Raw genomic sequence first — 15,526 nt, forward strand, 5'->3', positions numbered from 1 at the left:
AAGTTTCCAAGAGCACAGTGAGCTCCATCATTAGGAAATGGAAAGAATATCGAACTATCCAGACTCTTCCTAGAACTGGCTGTCCGACCAAACTGAGCAACTGGGCAAGAAGGACCTTGGTCAGTGAAGTGACCAAGAACCTAATGACCACTCTGACAGAACTACAGAGTTCCTTGGCTGAGATCGGAGAACCTGCCGCAAAGACAACAGTCTCTGTAGCACTTCACTAATCTTGGCTTATTGGGAGAATATCTATACGGAAGCCACTCCTGAGAAAAAGGCACATGATAGCATGCCTCGAGTTTGCAAAAAGGCACGTGAAAGACTGAGAGCATGAGGCAAAAGACTATGTCGTCTGATGAGATGAAAATTAAACTCTTAATTGGCCTGAATGCAAAGTGCTACATTTGGCAGAAACCGAACACAGCTCATCACCCATCTAACACCATCCCTACCGTGAAGCATTGTGGTGGCAGCATCATGGTATGGGGATGCTTTTCAGTGGCAGGGATTGGGAGACTTGCAAGGATAGAGGGAACAATGAATGGAGCCAAGTACAGGCATATCCTTGAGGAGAACCTGCTTCAGAGTGCAAAAGACCTTCGACTGCGGCTAATGCAAACTAATCAACCAGAAGGCACGTAGTGCGATCAGGCAGATAAATTGAAATGTTTGGAGCGTGACGAGCACTCCCTCAATTTTCAATGGACATCAAGTCCTGCGCAAGCACACACCAAAACGTCGACTCCGATCTGGAAGCTTCAGCTCAGTGACTCGTGTCTCACAGCCACAGATTTTATGATCACCATTGGATAAACATGAAACGGAGCCACCCATCTGGATTCTGGGCTTATTTGCCCTCATCAGGCTGGCATACCATATAAATATCTCACCAATGATGACCACATTCATCATTTAAATTCCAATCGTACATACTGGCTGTAATGGTGAGCATCAGCCATGGATTATGTTCACACGGTAAAACTGCATAATCTGCAAAAAACAGAGCTCTATGCTTGCACAGGGCTTTATGTCCATTGGAAATCGGTGGACCATTCTTCAACACGCACACACGCACACACACACACACACACACACACACACACACACACACACACACACACACACACACACACACACACACACACACACACACACACACACACACACACACACACACACGAGATCAGACCCCATCACTATAGTGGGTACCAGGAAGCAAGTGCCACACCAACTGTTTCTGCGTGCATCCTGACCAACAGTAAATGCCTGCCACACATCAACATGGAAATGCCTGTCACAAATGGTCTCTGTGCTTTGTTTAAACGCATATTATTGTCTTCTCTTCCCCAGATGTGACAGAACTGCTACATTCTCAACAATGGTCTCCACAGTGGTGTTGTCCTTCTCTTCCTCACGTGTTGAAGTGTTCCTCAAGTGGGTGTTGATCTGCAATTAGGCATAAGGAGGATAATTGGAGGTCTTATTATTTTTCTTTGCCTCAAAATTAGTCAATTATAAAACCAGATAATAGACTTCGTTGGGAGGTGGCTATTTGGTCGAGTGGTTAAAGACTTGTTCTTTTTCTTCCTGGACTAATTCCCATGCCTGTTCACTGTCACTCACCCACACTTAGCAAGTGTGCTAAACACCCTTCAGCATTAGTTGGAGGGAGGCCTTCAACCTGCAGAAATGATGGCCTTCCTCAACAAGCCTTCATCCTGGTTTGAGGTTTTAAAATTATTCGTCTATATATAATGGAGGAAGTGTATGTCCAACCACTAACCCACATTAATATGTCTCTTAATTACGTATTGTTTGAACGTCGTTTGGGTTAGTTTGAACACCTTTAGATCCCTTCACTTTTTGGACCCTTATACCCTTTAGACTTTTTGTCATGTTTTCAGTGGCAGGGACTGGGACATCTTTAGACTACTTGAACCCTTGACCCTTTAGACCACTTAGACCTTCTAAAACACTTTAGATCCTTTTAGACACTTTTACATCCCTTACACATTTACAGCCTACTTTTACAGTTTCAAAACAGTGGCACTGACAGAGAGGACAACAACAGAGGTTGCAGGTCTGTGAGAAAAACTGGATCAGGAGGATTGTGGGTGTGAAGAGGGTGGATTGAAGGAGGATGGATTGACTGAGGGAGAAGATTGTTGTGGACTGGACACTTGGTGTGGAATGGAGGAAGACAGAATGGCAAAGAGAGTGGATAGATTGAGGGAGCAAGGAAGGAGGAAAAGAGGTAGACCACGGTTGAGATGAGAGGATTGTGTGAGGAGGGATAGCAATAAAGGTGGGGGTGGTTGGAGAGTGGAGAGAGAGGGCGGCGGACAGGGGCAAGTGAAGGAATATTGTGGTCGAGGCAGGGAAGAAGCTTGGTACCGTTGGACATTGTCTCTTACAAGGTGAAGAGAAGAAGAAGAAGAAGAGATGAGGCCCTTTCAACTCTTTCGACCCCTTTCAACCCTAACTACGATTGGAAGATTCCTTTTGGTAATAATAATAATAATAATAATAATAATAATAATAATAATGAGTTCCCTCACAAGGAACTCAAACACAGAAGGCCGCCAGTAGACTCATCAAGCCTGTGCAATGGTTGGCAATATATGCTTGTTAATCTCTGCTTTCTCCTTCTAAATACTTAGCATCAAGCAAGGAAGCAGCATATACCATTTGAATGTCTTTGGTATGACTCGGACGGGGTTCAAACTACCAACCTTCCAGACTCAGAGTGGAGGACACTTTAAGTCTGCTTAATAAAGTTCTTTTATCTTCCTCTTTCCACCATGACGAGAGTAGTTGGTGATTTGTCAGCATCGTTTTCTATTCAAGTCGTTTTGAATGTATTTACTTTTCTTGTTTTTTTTTTTTTGCATTTATTTCAAGCTCCATGGTGAAGCTTTTACACAAATCACATGTAGTGCAAAGACATTGGTAAACCGCTGAACTGTACTTACTAATTAATTCCAAGAACACGAGTCGACAAGACATGGTAACTGGGATTTGAACCGAGGTTTCCAATATCAAAAGCCAAGCGTTGAGATCGTAACACTAACAAGCCATCCAGGGATGTGTTTCTTTGTTCTGTTTGTTCCACGTTCAAACGTATCCCACTTTTCATTTAGTTCCTTCCAGTAGATCTTATTCTGGTAATCGAAAAACACCATTTAATTTTTTTTTTTCTTTTTACAATGTATGTTTGACCAGGATTCATTCATTAATTTGGTCCACTGCTTGCATCATTGCTGAGATATTTGACGAGGATTCATTCATTAATTTGGCTCACTGCTTGATCATCACTGAGATGTAGTTGTGCCACTTGCACATTCAGGCATTGATTTATAATTAGAGTTGTGTTCTGTCGAGAATCCCCACTTTTTGTGAAAGACGCCAAGAGATCTTTAATATTTACCTGCAACGAATGTTGAAGGACCATTCACCAGCTTATCATCCCATCCCATGCCCAGTGTACACTGTCAAAAACATCAATGCTCAATAAGATGAAATGGTCTCAAAGAAAGCTTTCTTATGTGTGTGAATCTAGCCCCAATGCTCGCCTTCTTCCTGGGGCTATCCTCTTGCTGTTGCTGCTCCTGGGACTGGTGTGTGGAACTGCTTCTTGGCGAGCAGACGTCCGTGGGAAACAAGCCAGGAAATCCATCTTGCTGCCTGGATCAGATCCTCGTTCTCAAGAACTGTATGCCGTTACAGTGGAGACTGGGTGCCGTCCAAATGCAGGAACGAGCGCCAAGGCATGTTGGTTTATAATTCTACAAATAATAGAGATGCTTTGGTGAAAAGAATGTCAGAGAATGTCTTCCTTTCAACGCTTTGAGTGAAATTTCGAAATTGAGGATGGGTGTTTCCTGCATTCCGCATCTGGTAAACATAGCAATTTCAACAAAGTTGATGTAAAAGTATCCAAAGATAAAATAGAGTAGAGTCGATGGCACACCATCACAAATCTCCACGCTTGCCAACTCAAGTAAGATTGAAAGATAACAAAACGTTCCACCAAGAATGACCCAACATCAAATTTTGAGTTAAAATATTTTATCTCCCCCCCCTCCGTTTTGACCCCTGTCGCCTGAAGTCCACACCCCCTGGGATATGAACCGGAGGTGAAATCCGAAAAATCGTTGCATATTTCATGCATCCCCCAATGTTGATTGCACATATAAAGTTTCATTTATAATGCGCCCGTCATTGCATAGTTTGCTGTTTGACCTTTTGACCCCTCCTAAGGGGGTGGGGTCAAAATGATTATTGCCATGTGGTAATAACTACCACGTTTGGCGAATTTCTGCTCAACCATTCAGGAGGAGATAGCATGACGGATGGACAGACAGATGGATGGAGCTGATTACAATATCCCCACGTTTAAAAATTATATATTGTGGGGATAATAAGTTGTCAATTATGCCTTAACCTTCACGTTACCTCATGTTTAATTATATTTGCATGAAAAAGGAACTTGATGATGCATTGTACTTTTGAAAATTGCAAAGAACAATCATAAACTTTTCAGGCATTTTGTTCTTCTTTTGTGTCATGTTTCTCTTCTTTGTTTTAGTTTTTGTGTGTGTGTGTGTGTGTGTGTGTGTGTGTATGTGTGTGTGTGTGTGTGTGTGTGTGTGTGTGTGTGTGTGTGTGTGTGTGTGTGTGTGTGTGTGTGTGTGTGTGTGTGTGTGTGTGTGTACAAAGTCGAGACTCAGGGAAGAGCTAGTCCGAGTGCATTGAATGGATCAGGATGCAACAGGTAAACAGAATAGCAAAGAGGGGAGAAACACCAACAACATAGCTGAAGGCCAAGATAGAGGGAGACGGATAAATGATGGGCGTGGGGAGGGATGTGGGGAAGGAGAGGATGCATGGGGTGGACAAGATTGATACAGAAGGAAACTCTCAGGAGGGAAAACTGGCAATTTGGAATGGAGAAGGCTTGGTTGGTGTTGGAGGGTGGTGGATGGGAGGGGGTTCACGAGAATAGAAAAGATCATGGTCCTGGATTGGGGATGATCTGCGATGGTGGTGGACAGCTGTCTTGAAGACCTGGAGGGAAGAATGAGATTGAAGAGGATGATGAGGTTGAAGAAATGAGTGGAAATGAACAGTGATCCTGCATTTTGGTACTCTCGCCAGAAGGGGGTTGACGGTAGACCATGTGTGCCCTGCAGAAACCTGCAAAGGGGGGGGGGGACACAACATGGAAAGAGCAGAGGAGGTAGAAGAGAGATCACCGACCTGTCTGCATTGGTGAAGTAATAGGCTCATCGACTTAGCCCAGAGGGGAGAGCAGTACTCCATCAAGCCACAGATGAAGGCCTTGTCAGTGGATAAGAGTTCAGGTGTGCCAAAGAAGGACTTTGCATGACGAAGGATGTCCAGTCTTTGGATAGCTTTGAAATGTGGTATGCTCAAGAATGATCATGGCTGATTGTAAGACCCAGGAGTTTGAATGACTAAATTTCCTCAAGAGGGTTGTTAAGAAAGTATAAGTTGGGGGTGGGGGGGTGGTGGTTGCCAGATGGTCCGTTTGGAGAGAGATAGTGAGAGTGTAAGATTTGTCAGGATTGAAAGACATATTCCAAGTGTTTGACCAGTTTGTGATTTTTTTTAAATTTTTTTTTAAGGTGTAAAGAGAGGGAAGAGGCAGCAGCCTACCTATTTGAAGGATGGGGGATTTCACAACAGAAGATGTAATCCTCAGCAAGTAGATAAAGAGAATTTTCCAGAGTCAGAGATCATTGATGAAGATCAGGAAAAAGACTGGGCCCAGAATACTGCCTTGGTGTACTCCAGCCTTAACAGGGTTAAGTTTAAAAGATGTATAAAAAAGTAAAAACATGAATATAATGATGTATAGTTCAACAAAGGATGTGGTGTTTGTTGATGTTGTCATGCTGACAAGTTATTCTGTGTCAGAATCATATTGGATCAGTTCTTGCATTTTGAGGATTACACATATTTAATGGATATCAGACAGACGTCGTGTAACATGGACCACATTTATGGTACGTTATGGTGACTGCCTTCGAAATGTGAACGTGTGAATGCGTTCTAACTTTGTCGGAAATCTCTGCACAGAGTTGTGAAGGATAAAATATAATCGATTGAGAAATCATGCACGTTTGTTGGAATTAAATAATGATATCGTCAAAATGTCTGTGATTAAAACACTTATCGTTGGAGATTTGTAATCATTTTCAGAAACATTTTATACAACAAGTTGCTTGCTCGAGTGGCTAACCTTCTTTCGTGTCGGTTGAATTCTTCGCAGGTTGGAGTCTGAAGGTAAGTCAATAAAGCTCACCCAAGGGCCCCCTCTATTTTCATTTTTTAAGTTTTGTTTCAAGAACCAGGTTGTGATTGAGGTTTGGGGTGGATTATTTTTAATTTCAAGTTCTCATGTAATTTTTATTTCCTCAATTGACCAAAGTTATTGGTTATTTCTTTATTTCAACTTGATATCTATAGCCCTCTCTGATTGGACAGCCTCTATGTGTCCTCATAGGTGAGCATTGTCCTGCATGGGGAGGATGGAGTTTCAGAAGTGCAGGATTTGTGGAGTCAGGATCAAGTGTTGCATCAGCGTGGCTCTCAACACACCTTCATCTTCAGGTGCTTCCCTCAACAAATGTCAATCAACTTGATGCCATTGTCATATGCTGGATGTGCTGCAATACCCCAAATCTGGATCACCGTGTGGAGATCTTGAAGTGAAAATCCTCGTGCTGTGCTCTCGCTGTATTTGTGTGAAGACAAACAAAAGTTGGGTTTGCCTGTTTCGCATTGCCATTTAGATTTGAGCTCAACGCTGGGATCCAGGGTTCAAATCCCCTAAGTTTGGTGGTTGTTGTTGATGGAGGTAAAGAAATTCAGTAATAGAGCAATAACAATGGAAATTATTGTGGGAGAAACACTTTTAGGTATTGTAAGCATGTGTACACTTGAAGCAAGTCGAAGCGGAGATCAAGAACGAAGACCATTTTGAGATGAACTCAAAGATTTGGTTCAAGTAATAATCTGAGAGGAACAAGAAGTGATTATATTGGTGGAGATTTGAACAGACATGGTGACCAGAAAACAGTCCGTTGGTGGACTTGGATTTGGGGACTTGAGTGAGTCAGGAGAAAAAAGCAACGTTAGAAATGGCAGAAGTGGCAGATGTGTCCTCCATACCAACTTCAAGAAAAGAAAATAACAACTTGTGACTTTTATAAGCGGAATTGCAGTCAGATTGACTATCTTTTGGTTCAAAGCTTTTGCAAAAGAAGGATTAGCAATGTGAAAGTAACAGCCAATGTAGAATGTTTCATTCATCGTTGTTTGGTAGTTGGAGATATCGATATTGCAAATTGAAAGAAAGGAAAAAGGAAATGCCTCAAACAAATTCAAAAACAAACAAATTCAAAAACAAACAAACTCAAAACAAAAAACACACGATCGAGTATCGAGATCAGTTGTTTAATAATCATGTTTTCATGAACCGATAGAAAGTGTATGATTGAGAATCGAGATCATGTGTTTAATAATCATGTTTTCATGAACCTATAGAAAGTGTATGATTGAGTATCGAGATCAGTTGTTTAATAATCATGTTTTCATGAACCTATAGAAAGTGTATGGTTGAGTATCGTGATCAGTTGTTTAATAATCATGTTTTCATGAACCTATAGAAAGTGTATGATTGAGTATCGAGATCAGTTGTTTAATAATCATGTTTTCATGAACCTATAGAAAGTGTATGATTGAGTATCGAGATCAGTTGTTTAATAATCATGTTTTCATGAACCTATAGAAAGTGTATGGTTGAGTATCGCGATCATTTGTTTAATAATCATGTTTTCATGAACCTATAGAAAGTGTATGGTTGAGTATCGCAATAATTTGTTCAATAATCATGTTTTCATGAACCTATAGAAAGTGTATGATTGAGTATCAATATCAGTTGTTTAATAATCATGTTTTCATGAACCTCTATAAAGTGTATGATTGAGGATCAAGATCAGTTGTTTAACAATCATGTTTTCATGAACCGATAGAAAGTGTATGATTGAGTATCGTGATCAGTTGTTTAATAATCATGTTTTCATGAACCGATAGAAAGTGTATGATTGAGGATCACGATCAGTTGTTTAATAATCATGTTTTCATGAACCAACAGAAGGTGTATGATTGAGTATCAAGATCAGTTGTTTCATAATCATGTTTTCATGAACCGACAGAAAGTGTATGATTGAGGATCAAGATCAGTTGTTTCATAATCACTGGCATAACCCGCGCTCTGCGCGACATGTTGGGGTGGGTGTGTTTGAGAAAGGAACTGATGCAGAGTATCAGTAGTAATTTTACTTTAATGCAGTAAGTCGAATACGATTTCACTGTTTCAGAACCATTTTATTTCCGTTTTTTTGTACCATGCACCTCGTATGGTCTTTGAGATAATGTAAGCCGAATATCACGTTACTCGAGCGCAGAACAAAGTCGAAGATAGCGCGACACGAAACCACAAACTCGGAAATAATATATAAGATGTTTTCATGAACCGATAGAAAGTGTATGATTGAGTATCAAGATCAGTTGTTTAATAATCATGTTTTCATGAACCAACAAAAAGTGTACGATTGAGGATCAAGATCAGTTGTTTCATAATAATGTTTTCATGAACCTATAGAAAGTGTATGGTTGAGTATCGCGATCAGTTGTCTAATTATCATGTTGTCCTGAACCGAGAGAACGTGTATGATCGATGGTAAATCAAAAAGTGAAGGGAATTTTCTGAATAAATTTTAATAAGAAAATTTCCTTTACTTTCTGATTTCTCCTTGTGTAGACAAATCAATCCGATGGTAAAGATCAACTTTGGATGAATTGGAATGTTTAAAGTCAAGGTAGGATTACATCATGCATGAATTTTAACTCCTCTCCTGATTTAATTGTGGTGGAAGAATGAACAAAGAATGAAAAGTTGTGATTCCCATGGTCGTTATTGCATTACGACGATCATTTCATGTTGAATGATGAATGTGAAAACAAAATATATCGTTAAAACTTGAAAAATGGAGTGGAGAAGAAATGTTTACTTGTGTCGTAAACATTAATAAAAACAAAGGTTCATGGTGAGTTATGAAGAAGGTAGGAAAGAAAGCAGAGAATGACCATGTTCAACACATGTAAAGGGAGTTTGGAGTAATTAAATTTGATGTAGACAGTTATAGATGGTATCACGAGAGACGTATCACTGGAAATCTGGTAATCACATCATTTCAACAAAAACACGAAGAACAAAGAAAAAGACTCATGAGCTCAGAATTTAATTTAGAAAAGGTTAAAAGTTTCTGTTACCATGGAGACCTGATAGAGGGATCAGCAGAAGCAGAGTTTGCCGTTAGATGAACAATAACGCAAGCCTTGAATAAGTGGAGGGAACTGAGTGATATGAAGCATTACACTGATACTTGTATTTCCTGCTTTTCCTGTCCTGAATATGACCCATGCACAAGTTGGCCACAAAGTAACAGATCTGTTTATTTATTTATTATTATTATTCATCATAATAGGTGTCCACAACCATCCTTGACCTTGTTGTGGAACGTCTGCCAAGGACCTCACTGTTTCACCTTTATTCCCTTTTAAATTTGTTTTCTCCACGACCGCTTGAGCGATTGACATAAAATGTTCAACATAAGAGCGAGTACCCAATGAGAATGTTTGAATAAATTTACTTGATGATTGGATGGAAAACGTGGCTGGCTTTCCAAAAGAAATTTTCTGTAGGCATGGCCGGTTGCAGGGTGTTTCATGTATCGGGAATAAACGACCTCGCTTTGCTCGGCCGAGGCAGAAACATTCCCTTTGGTCTATGCTATCCGTCAGTTCTGCCTCAGCAGTTTTTTTGGCGAGCATTACACTGCTGGGCAGGTCACCACTTCGACCCATGATACTGTTTTTTTTTATTCATCCTATCAGGTGACCAAACAAAGCCGTAAAGCATGGAAGGGAGATGTTAGGCCTCTTTTTGAGAAAAAGTCAAATATGAACATTGAGATAACTTCTTTTTTTTGTTGTATACATTGTCAACGCTCATAAGAGAGCAAATGCACCATGCACAACAAGGGGGCAGGAGAGGGAAGGACAAAACAGACGAGAACAGAGACATGAGATCTGTGGAAGGGAGAGGGATGGAGTGGGGAACACGGTAAACAAGATGGACACCACAGGGACTTAAAGGACCTTACATGACAGGGAACTTTCAAGAAGGAAAGCAGGGACTTTGAAGGAGGTAGGTTTGGGGTGGCTTAACGGGTAGAAAAGATCGTGGCTTTGGATGGGGGCAGAAAAGAGATTATGTTGAACAGCTGTTTTAAAGACCTGGAGGGAAGAGTGGGATTGAAAAGAGTGGGAGTTTGTTCCAAAGGCAGGAAAAAAGAGAAATGAAAGAGTGAAGGTGAGCAGTGATTCTTGATTCTGGTAGTTTTACCAGAAGGGAGTTGCTAGTGGACCTTGAGCGCCCTGCGGAAATATGGAGGGGGGGATATGGGGACATATCTCAGACAGAGTGGGGGGGGGGGGGTGAGGCCGGAGGCTCTTCAAAATCCTTTGCCAAGATTGAAGGATTTTGAAAAGAAAACAAAAAATATAGGACCACTGGACCTGTGGCTTGTCTGTGCCCCAGCCTAATATTGTAACCCAAATTTGGTGGCATTCCGACTGGTGGGTCTGGAGAAGAAGATTTCTGAAGGAATTTACCAAGTCTGCCATTTTGACCTACTTCAAGTCACGTGACTGGAACTAGCTTAGCAATCCCCATTACCTGTTCGGAGCAGAACATTGCTGCCAAATTTCAGCCGGTTTGGCCGGAGAAGTCAAAATCGAAGACGGGCGGACGGTGCACAATGACAATAACTTACCTGGAATTCTAATTCCAGACAAGCTAATGATTGAAGGATTTGGGGAAGAAAACAAAAATGATTGAAGGATTTTGAAAAGAAAATATAGTCTTCAATTTCTGAACCGATATGTGTGAAAGTTGGATCTTTTTTTATTGGGCCTCACATGCTGCCTTTTGCATGCAGCTCTCAGCATTGCTTGGGTCCAATCTGCAAGTTGCATCTGTGGCACAACAATAAAGGTCACTCTCCCAGTTGGTTTGTGAGCCAGCTCACGGTGCGTGACTTGAAGCAACGTAGAACCTGGGTTTTCCCTGCGACGTGTTGGTTGTCCACGGAGCATGGTGATGCTCGCGTTGATAGACATCTACCGGCTTCTTCAGCAGAGCTCGGTCCTATGGAGGTGCTTGACTATATTGTTTAATGTGATGCAGATTATGGTAAAGATTTAAGTAATTCAATATTGTTTATTTTTAATGTATGAAATACTTTTTGTTGTCACTGTTTTCAGCTGTCAAGAACCATCCTAACAGGCCTTGCCCATTGGCATTTGTGCAGCTGGGCTTGGACCCATGTTGGAACTGGAGTGCTTACCTGTTGTCAGCGCCTCGCTCTCTGGCTCTGCTTATTGGCTTCTCAGTCTGCTGTTGCAACTGTCATTGTGGCTTCCCAGGAAGATAAGGTATAAAATGATTACACCGACACCTGGGAGTTGATATTTCATGTTGGGATCAAATTATTTTTAATTTTTTTTCAGACAGCATTCAGGTTTATTATTTTTAAGTCACTTTGTATGTTGACTTTGGTGGTGAAGGGAAAGCAGGAAGACAAGAATGTATGGATTCATAGAGTATGGGTCAACAATGTTGCAATGTGGACATGGTGTACAACCAGTATAGACAGCTCCGAGGGAGAAATTGGAGACATCCTTCAATGGCGGTGGATAGCAGACTTCAAGGACTGGAAGGATTAATACGAGACAACAGACTTAGGATCATGATTCCACACGCGAGATAAGAGGGGGGGGGGGGTAGGTGGAGGCGTCATCATCGTTTGTATGCAGGACATGGCTGTGGGTCAGCATCAGTTCTTGCAGGGGCAAGAATGGCAGTGCTGCTGATGCAGTGGCCCCTGTTGGTTAGAGCAGGATTTGTCATTTGTTCATGGTGCTGAAAATGACTTGCCTACTCTTCACAAAGGACACCTTGGGATCTTTGACATCCACCAACGAATGCCGGCAGATGGCATACCAGTTTAACGTCCATCCAAGAGATGGCACATTTTCATGAATCACCCTGCCTGTGAAACACCAGGATGACAGTTAATTAGTTGAGTCGGGATTCAAATCCAGGCTGGACAGCTAAAAGGTGAGTGTGGACACCTCGAGGCCATCCTGCCAGCTGTGGGGGAGGGCAGGGGTTTGGGGGGAAGGGTGCATGAATGAGTATTATGTTTGTTAATCATAATGTATATTAAAATCTGTGAGGGCTTGGCTAATAATGTCCAATTTTCAGATGGTTAAGGTTTTGAAAAATAAGATGTGTACCATGTTTTTTTCATTACCCTGCGCACAATAAGGGAAAAGCAGGGTTAAGCAATTGATTCATGTCTGTCCGTCTGTCTACAAATGTCAGTTTATGATTGAGGAACAACTTGGTTTTGATTTAATGTTATAATTTGAACACGAATTGGAAAACAAACCTGTAGTTTAACAATACTTTGGCTCATAATTCGTGCCGATGCACGTATGCGGAGAGGAGTGAGATAATATTTTTACTCTCTCTACCTGTCTGGCAGTCAAACAAAATGTATAATCGTTCCAAACAGGAAACTTATTGCTTTTATCGATGTCATAAAAGGACACAAACTACAGGCACAGATAACTAATGTACTGTGTCGAATAAGTTGGTGTAATAGACACTGCATCAATTGCGGTAAATTCCGGAATTTATTTATTTGTTCGACTTTTAAAATCTTTGTTTTATATAAATTGAATTATATACTTGAGCACTGGAGAACACAAATCACCTTCTTGTCAATTACAAAACCCGAATGTTTAGCAGGACTTGGACATGTTAAATAAGTGTGGTGTTAAAGATTGTTTCAATAGTGCTGAACGAATGGAATTTTTATTTAATGATCTTTAAAAATCATTTTATTTCATTTGAAGGATTCATTTGAACATGGTGTGGGGTAACGTATTCTATGAACTGTCTTGTTAATTATATTGTATGCACACAGATTTCCAAAATGTTTTGATTTGGACAGAATAGGCGTGATATGTGAGGGAGGCCCGATTTACATTTAATATTTCGTTATTCATTTTTACATCATCTCATCTTTATTCTCAAAGAGATGAACTTATAAAATGGGTCGTGATTTCCTTCTGTCAGTCCGTCCGGTCGTTCGTTAACTTTTTGCTATTTTTGCTGCTCCTCCCTGATCACCCGGCTGATTGTTCTGAAACTTGACATGAATACAAGACAGGAGCCTGCACAATCGCCCAGGCTTCAATTTTTCGATTTCGGATAATGAAGGCTCCCATGGAGGGTTACACCTCAAAACTTCCGATCCCTATTTTTGCTACTCCTCCCTTATCGTCCAACTGATTCTTCTGAAACTTGACACATTAATACAATAAAGTAGCTGACACAATCTCTGGGACTTCGATAATTTTGATAAATGGATTATGGAGGCTCCTGGGGAGGGGGGTGGGTGGGGAGTACCCCCTGAAACTTTGGATCCCTTCTTGTCCCTTATTTACTAATCGATTGCTCTGAAACCCGATACAGGCCTTCTCCTCAATGGTCCGCAGGATCGCTCAGTATTAGGCTTTTGAAATTTGGATCAGGGGGGTTTCCCCAAATCTGGATCTCGAGCTTTCAGTACCATGCGAGAGAGTTGGTGTTGGTTCGAATCTCGGTCAGAACTACAACCTCAAGAGATAACTGTCAGCCCACTTGGGGCTATTTATTATTGTTATTATTATTTATTTGGGATTCTTTAAATGTAATTATGTTTTCTCCATCTTGTTTTTCTTTTTAACAAGATCAAGGCTCACAGGAGAGTGAGGTAAGTGTTCGTAAAAGGCAACAACCTGACAGTGTGGCAGTGGGAGAACAGTTGGACACAATATGGAAAGGAATGAATGAACAGGTAATGAGGAGTGAAAGGGGCAGGAAACGTCAGGTTAGGTATGGGAGTTTGTGCCACATCCAATTTCTGCCAGTACTCCAGGGGCTTCAGTCTCGCCATCCCCCAGGCAGATGCTTGACTCATTCTCATCTCCTTGAGATGCTGATAAACCTGCTGCAACCACAATGCATATGGCTGGCCCGTTGGCCTTCTCCACTCAGGAGGTGCCCTCGCTGAGAGAATCTGGTGAGCAGGTCAGCATCCGGAAAACGGGCCGTATGTTCATACAGCTGCAGCTGACGCTCACGGAATACGCAGGTAACAAATGTCATTTGAGTCTCTCGGCAAACGATCGTTGGACACAAAAGTTTGACCAGTGATAGCCAAGGAATCTCCAAAGAGACCTGGTATTGAAGGCATTAAGTCTTTTTCTCAGATCCTTGGTCAGAGTCCAAGTTTCACATCCGTAAAGCAAGACTGGAAGCACTAAGGACTTAAAGACAGACTGTCGTCCTGCATAGGTACTAACAGCACCACATCTCATGATGCTGTGAATCCATGACTCCCCAGGCCTGACCCAGACATCTATCGACTTCTGGTGCACAACATGCAGAGACATGAATATCACTGCCAACGTAAGTGAAACTCTCTGTGACCTCAACATTCTCGTAATAAACAGGTACAGATAAGATAGAATCATCCAAAATGTCAGTGAAAGCCTGGATTTCAGTTTTGACCGAGGTTAACCGTAATGCCAACGGCTCCGACTCCTAATTCAGCGTCTGGAGGAACCCCATCATGATGTCCAGATTAGTCTCCACAAAGATGATTGCATCATCAATGAAATCAAGATCAGAAATCTTTACATACCCAAATAATGCATCACAGCTTGATCTCTCCTCAATCCTCCCCACAATCCAGTCTTCACAAGTGGTAAAAAGTGTGGGGGACAGTACACACCTCTGGAAATAAGTCAGAGATGGTACCACCACATCTCACAGCACTCTCAGTACCAGAGTAGAGTTCAGACATCAGATCGATCAGTCTTGGTAGCACCTCACGAAGACCAATAATCCTGCACGGGGCATCCCATTTCACCGAATCAAATGCTTTGTGGAGATCAAAGTAAGCTGCGAGCACCCCCTGCTGTAACTCTCACCTGCATTTGGTGAGGATCTGAAGAGCAAGGATATGGTCAATTGTTGACCTCTTTGGTGTAAAGCCTGATGCTCTGGGCACTGGTGATCAAGCAGTTGGTGGCGAACCCTATCAATAATTATGCAAGTAAAGTCCATGCCCGTTACTGAGATCAGCGTCACCCCTCGGTAGTTGTTGCAGTTCAGGCGATCACCCTTCCCTTTCCCGAGAGAGACAAGGCTCCTCTTTCAGTCAGTTGAGATGATGCCTGTGCTCCAAACAGAACACAGAACTGCATGCAATGACGCAAGTACAGCATTTCCACCAGCCTTGAGAAGTTCCAC

General features: G+C 41.7%; 1 protein-coding gene across 4 annotated transcripts in view; it reads left to right on the forward strand.

Moving 5' to 3' along the window:
* LOC147029241 (polycystin-1-like protein 1) overlaps nt 1–15,526 on the forward strand; it is a 176,891-nt gene that overhangs the window by 76,000 nt on the left and 85,365 nt on the right. For all 4 annotated transcript variants that reach the window (XM_085876418.1, XM_085876417.1, XM_085876414.1 and 1 more), the window contains 5 exons: nt 1,354–1,437; nt 3,563–3,770; nt 6,533–6,639; nt 11,097–11,313; nt 11,422–11,592. In XM_085876418.1, the coding sequence (XP_085732544.1) occupies nt 1,354–1,437; nt 3,563–3,770; nt 6,533–6,639; nt 11,097–11,313; nt 11,422–11,592 (787 nt within the window). The remainder of the gene's footprint in view (nt 1–1,353; nt 1,438–3,562; nt 3,771–6,532; nt 6,640–11,096; nt 11,314–11,421; nt 11,593–15,526) is intronic.

Source organism: Eptatretus burgeri, chromosome 4, assembly GCF_056783735.1.
Source record: "Eptatretus burgeri isolate ZD-2024b chromosome 4, Ebu_testis_v1, whole genome shotgun sequence".
NCBI lineage: Eukaryota > Metazoa > Chordata > Myxini > Myxiniformes > Myxinidae > Eptatretus > Eptatretus burgeri.